General features: G+C 39.2%; 1 protein-coding gene across 1 annotated transcript; it reads right to left on the bottom strand.

Annotated features, from left to right (window-relative positions):
- On the bottom strand, positions 1-6,197 carry LOC112074398 (P2Y purinoceptor 2-like). Its single transcript, XM_070440512.1, has 3 exons — positions 6,183-6,197; positions 93-890; positions 1-24 (listed from the first exon to the last, which is right to left on the bottom strand). The coding sequence occupies exons 1-3, from the start codon at positions 6,195-6,197 to the stop codon at positions 1-3; spliced, it is 837 nt and encodes a 278-aa protein (XP_070296613.1).
- Positions 6,198-6,702: the final 505 nt, after the last annotated feature.

Raw genomic sequence — 6,702 nt, 5'->3', positions numbered from 1 at the left:
CTACCTGAAGCCAGCCTCCTGCACCTTGGGTGAAAGGGAGAACCAGGCAGAACCTTTAAAAGCGTAGTATTCCAGTGGCTGTGGTACTGTACCTGGGAGGGGTCCATCTGCTCCAGGTATCTGAGGGAGTAGTACAGACTTCTGGTCAGATGGAAGGGTAGGAAACACAGCATGAACACTGCTAACACAATGATGATCATCTTCACAGACTTCTGTTTGGAGCGATGAGGAGCGATCCCCCCGACTCCCCTCGACTGGCTCCCTCCTGCCYCCCAGGTGGGCTCCAGAAGCTTCCTCACCATCAGTCCATAGCACACCATCACCACCATGAAGGGGAAGGCAAACAGCAGCATAGATACCACCAAGCTGTACACCAGGAAGTCATGAAATAACTCTGGACTGGTGGTGTCGAAACACACCCTCTCCGTCCCCTCGTCCCTGGTCCGTGAGAAGTAGAGMACGGGAGCCTGGCACATCAACACACACACCCACACCGCCACAGACACCAGCCGGGCTCTCCTGGCGCTGACCCAGCTCAGGGACCTAATCGGGTAACACACGCCCAGAAAGCGGTGCAGGCTGATGCAGCACAGGAACAGGATGGAACCGTAAAGGTTAGCGTAGAACAGGAAACGGATGAGTTTGCAGAACGGCTCGCTGAAGGGCCAGTCGTTCTCGTCGGCGTAGTAGTAGATCAGGAAGGGTAGGGTGAGGATGTAGAGGGTGTCGCACACTGTCAGGTTGAACATGTACACCGTGGAGGGCTTCCAGCGTTTCGTACGGAACAGGATCACGTACATGGCCGTGAAGTTCAGGGCTAGGCCAATCACGAAGACCAGAGTGTAGCTGACAGGAAGCAGGATGTACTTGAAGTCCTCCTTGCACTCCCGCTAGTGAAGATCAGGACCTGTGTCCTGGAGTCTTATTTATTTTAGATTATCGTCATGCTTCGAATTGGATAGAAAAAAAATCTGCGATTTCTCGTGAAAATGGTTTTAAAATATTTTTGGGGGCCTATCAGAATAGAACACACGTTTTCATGTTGGATGCTCCGGAGTCCACATTTTTTTGTTCACGGCCCATGATGATTGGATATTATGTTTACTTAAATGTAACATTTACAAACTTTCCTTGAAAATGAGATCTTTTCATTAAATTGTTGTTTGGGATTGCCTATCTAGGATTATTGTTGCCTGTAAGTCTCTCGGCATGTCCGGAGGGTACAGTTTTATGGGGCACGACTATGAGAAAAAGAATTCGGGTGCACTTGTTGATTTCGTGAAAAATGGCTTTAAAATAGGTGTTGCTAGTTATTGCTGGCTATCTTCCAGAAGGTGCTGCTATTTCGGTATCGTCGGCAGTGTCAATAATTTTTGGCTAATCACCGAACGCTCGAAGAAAAAGAATTACGTGCTGATTCTTCTCGTGAAAGGTTTTTAAAAATAAATATATATATTCGGGGGCCTATCGGGCGAATGTGTCGCTAGTTTAGGTCCAAATGTCGGAGTCATGCAATATTTTTTGTACACTGAATTTTGAAAAAAAAAAGGTCTACCTTTTTACAGGCCTAATCATCACCAATTTTCTTAATTGGTCAAGAATGTGACAGAAAAAAATGATCTGCGATTTCTCGTGTAGAACTCGGCTTAGAAATAGTTTTTTGGTTGGGGCCTAATCAGTTACATGCCGCTATTTCGGCATGACCGGTAGTCATCCATTTTTTGGTCACGAATTATGAAAAAAAATTCTGAGATTTCTCGTGAAAACATGGTTTAGAAAATATTTTTTGGGGGCGCTATCCAGGATGTCGGCCAGTTCGGGCAAGTCACCCGATTTTGGGTCAAGACTATGAAGAAAAAATAAATCTGCACGTTTTGCGTTAAAATTGTTTGTAAAATAATGTTTTAAAATAATGTCCTATCCAAGCCATTTTTTTTGGTCAAGAATGTGAAGAAAGAAAAAATAATTCGCTGCGATTTCTCGTGAAAATGGTTTTAAAAACGTGGTTTATTTATTGGGGCGCGTTATCGCACGATTATGTTTGTCGGCAGTTCCCGGCATGTTCTGGAGTCACCATTTGTTTTGGTCACGAATTTGAAAAAAATAAAAATAACAGTACTTATTTTCTTGTAGAATTATCCGTGTTTTAAAATATTTTGGGGCTCTAATCATGTAAGTGTTGTTCGCGAGTTTTATATCCGGCTATGATCCGGAGTCCACACCATTTTATTCGCTTCTATTTTTCAAGAATGTGAAGAAAAATAAATGCAGCAGTCTTTCTGTGAAAAATGGTTTTCAAATATTTTGAAGGGCCTATCCAGAATGTCGCCAGCTCGGCATGACCGGAGTCAGCCATTTTTTTGTTTCCGGTATAAAAATAAAATAAAAAAAACAGTATTTTGGTTCTTGAAAATGGTTTAAAATATTTTTGGGGGCCTATCAGAATGTCGCCAGTTCGGCATGTCCGGAGTCACGATTTTTTTTGCTCACGAATTAGAAAATAAAAAAAATCTGAAGATTTCTCGTGTAAATGGTTTTAAAATATTTTGGGGGACTATCCAGAATGTTGGCCAAGTTTCGGCATGTCGGAGTCAACCATTTTTTGGTCAGCGAATTGTAAAAAAAAGACAACATTATACTGAGATTTCTTCGTGTGTTAAATGTGTTCTCTAAAACTTTTATTTGGGGGAACTATCCAGAATAGGTTGCCAGTATTCGGCATGTCCGGAGTCAACCGTTTTTGGGTCACGATTATGAGAAAAAAAATTGCACTTTTTTTTCGTGAAGAATGGCTTTAAAATTTTTCTGGGGCCTGAATCGCAGAATGCTTTCACGCTAGTTCGGCATGTCGGAGTCACCCATTTCTTTGTACATCCGAATGTGAACGTAAAAAAAAATCTGAAGATTTTCGAGAAAATGGTTTTTAAAATATTTTTGGGGCCTATCCAGAATGTTCGCCAGCTCGGCATGTTACGCGGTATTAGGTCTTAGACTCTTCTGTTTTTTGGGTGTCACGTGTGTAACTGGAAAATTATAGATCTGACAATTTCTGTGAAATAATGGTTATACAAATACATTCTTTCGGGATATTTCGCTCAGATTATGCCGCTAGTTCGGCATGTCCGGAGTCACCTTATTTTCTCTTTTTGGTCATAGAATTGCGCCAAGAAAAAAACAAAAATCTGTCGTGTTATCTTCTTACGTTTTAGAAAATAGTTTATAAAACACATAATTTTTTTGTGGGGCCCTATCAGAATGCGCTCGTTTGGATGTCAGAGTCACCAATATTTTTTGGCACGAATCAAAATACATTAAAAAAAGTATTTTTTCTTGAAAATGGTTTTAAAAATATTTTGGGGGGCCTATCAGAATGCGCTAGTGTTGGATGTCCGGAGTGCAACCATTTTTGGTCGCACTGAATATGAAATAAAAAAAGCTGTAGATTCTCGTGGAAATGGTTTTTTAATTAAGAAATATTTTTTGGGGCCTATTAACAGAATGTCGCCCGTTGCGGTCATGTCCGGAGTCACCGTTTTTTGGGTCAACGACTTATGAAAAAAAAATCTGCACGTTTTCGTGAAATGGTTTTTATAAAATATTTTTTGGGGGCCTATAGAATGTCCGCCAGTTTCGGTGCATGTCCGGAGTCACCATTTTTTGGCTCACAGAATGTACAAAAAAAAACAACTTTCTGAGAATATTTCTCGTGGTTGTACCAATGGATTTTAAATATTTTGGGGGACTAATCCAGAATGTTGGCCAGTCCACCCTCGGCATTTCTCGGTTAGGTCACCTGTTATTTTTGTTTTTGCGTCACGTTATAGAATTAAAAACACAAAAAAGATCTGAAAGATTTCATTTCTCGTGTAAATGGTTTTAAAATATTTGGGGGGACTATCCAGAAATGTTTTTTGGACCAGTTCCGGCATGTCCGGAGTCACCGTGTTGTTGTGCGTCACGTAATTATAGAAGAAAAAAATCTGCACTTTTTCGTGAAAATGGCTTATAAATATTTTCTGGGGCCTATTCCAGAATGAACCGCTAAGTTCGGCATGTTCCGGAAGTCACATATATCTTTGTCAAGAATTAGATAGAAGACAAAAAAAATCTGAGATTCTCTTCGAGAAACTGGTTTTAAAATATTTTTTGGGGCCTAATCCACAAATGTCGCCCAGCTCGGCATGTTCGGAGTCACCGTTTTGGGTCACGAATGTGAGTAAAAATAAAATTTCTGCAATTTCTCGTGATATGGTCTATAAAATATTTTTATTCGGGCATTCTATGTCCGCTAGTGGTGGTCTATGTCGCGTTGTAGTTATGATCAACTCAATGTAATATACTCGGTCATGATTGAAGAAAAAAAAAATCTGCGATTTCTCGTGAAAACTAATGGTTCTCTCATAAATATGCTTTGGGGATATAAGAATGCTCCGGCTTAGTGGTGTTGATGTTCCAGAGTCACCTTTTTTGTCACGAATATAAATACTTTTAAAAAAAGGATATTTTTCTTGAAAATGGTTTCTTAAATATATTTTGGGGGCCTATCTAGAATGCCGCTAGTTTGGATGTCCGGAGTCCACAATTTTTTTTGGTCACGATATGAAATAAAAAAATAGCTGAGATTTTCTCGTGAAATGGCCTTTTTAAAATATTTTTTGGGGCCTAATCCAGAAATGTCGCCAAGTTCGGCATGGTCGGAGTCAACCGTTTTTTGGTTCACGACTATGAAAAAAATCGTGCACGTTTTCGTGACAAATGGTTTTAAAAAATTATTTTTGGGGGCCTTCAGAATGTCCCAGTTCGGCATGGTCCCGGATGTCACATTCTTTTGCTCACGAATTTACAAAAAAAAAAATCTGAGAATTTCTCGTGTAAATGGTTTTAAAATATTTTGGGGGGGACTATTCCAGACATGTTGCCAGATTCGGCAAGTCGGACAGTCACATTTTTTTCTGTTCATTTTCGATATTATAAAATAAAACTATAAATTGAGCATTTCTCGTGTAAATTTGGTTTTTAATTTAAAATAAATTTTGAGAGGATGGACTACTACCCGTGTGTTTGCACCATGTTCGTTTGTCGGTAGCTATGCCACCGTTATTTTTTTGGGCTCACGATTATGAAGAAAAAAATCTGCCATCTTTTATCGTGAAAAATTTGGCTTTTAATCTATTTTTCTGGGGCCTATCCAGAATGCCGCTTAGTTTCGGCATGTCCTGGAGTCACCATTTCCTTTGTCAAGTTAATGTGAAGAAAAAAAGAATTGAGATGTTCTCGAAGCAAATGGTTTTAAAAAATATTTTTTCTTGGGGCCTATACGGTCTTCTTGTTATAAACAATTGCCATGCTAATTTCTCGTTAACACATTCGGGTTTCTCTTATTACTTAAGGTTCTAAGGCTACCGTTTAATTTTTATTGAAAGTTACCAAATAATTAATTAACAGAAAATCTATGAAATCTATCGTGAGTTTGGTCATTTTACTTCAATCACTTTTTTAAAATTTATTATTCACATATCAGTAAATATTAATTTTGTTTATTATGGTCTCATATTGGTACATGAGTTCTATAGATTATGTTCCATAGCAGATGGTTGAGGGATAATTGACAAATGAATGAAAAAATAATCTAATCAACGATAGCATGATCTTAATTAATCTTCCAACTAATTTTTTTCTTCTTCACAATTGCCACTAGTTGGCCGCCAAAACATTGACAAAATACATATTGTAAAATAAATAAATAGAAGTATTGTAAAAATTATATAATTTATTTCATGCTGAATCCATATTAAAACACAATGTATTCACTAATTTATGGTTATATTTAGGATGATGTTTTACAGGCTTTGTCATTCAATTTTTTATTTTTACCATCTGATTCATTTATTTCATATATTGTACATGTGATAAGACACAAAGAGGGCCAGAGATTATTAGACACCTGTGATAATCTGAAGTACCCAAAAGGACCACTAGATGTATTGTGATAGATTACATAAAATCCTTGAAGATACCACAATTCTGGTAGTTTACTGGTAAACTTTTTGAACGTTTCAGGTATTATACCTCTCCCTTTGCGACCCTAGTATCAATTCCTGTTGACCATGACCTATCCAAATAGGACAATAACTTCTCTCAATGGATCACTACTACCTGTGGACAGCTCAGACAATCCTCACTATCTCCTCGTCCATGCCTCATGAAAAGGACAAAACCATCCTCTTCCTCCACTCCTCTCTCTTATCTTGGCATTTAGGAAAAGACCATTGAAGGAATTATGGTATATGCCAAAATGAGCTTCAGAATCCAGCTGCGCAATTCATGCATATGGGTTAGAAGCAAGTAACAGAGCCATTTAGTCATAGCTTTGGATTGTATCACCAGCTTTAGCACATCACGTGTGTGTGTGTGTTGTGGTGTGTGTGTGTGTGTGTGTGTGTGTGTGTGTGTGTGTGTGTGTGTGGGTGGTGGTGTGTGTGGTGGTGTGGGTGGGTGGGTGGTGTGGTGTGTGTGTGTGGTGTGTGTGGTGTGTGTGTGTGTGTGTGTGTGTGTGTGTTGTGTTGTGTGTGTGTGGTGTGTGTGTGTGTGTGTGATGTGTATTAGTAACTCTTGTATCTTCCTCAGATTGTTTATGACAAAGATGGCTACCTTCACCACCACTCAACCAATGAGAGCAGCGGCCAAAATGCGGCTTCGCTT

The sequence above is a fragment of the Salvelinus sp. IW2-2015 genome, unplaced genomic scaffold, assembly GCF_002910315.2.
Source record: "Salvelinus sp. IW2-2015 unplaced genomic scaffold, ASM291031v2 Un_scaffold2618, whole genome shotgun sequence".
In the NCBI taxonomy this organism is placed as follows: Eukaryota; Metazoa; Chordata; class Actinopteri; order Salmoniformes; family Salmonidae; genus Salvelinus; species Salvelinus sp. IW2-2015.
The sequence above is the reverse complement of the archived record's forward strand: the minus strand, read 5'-3'. Positions and strand labels throughout refer to the sequence as shown.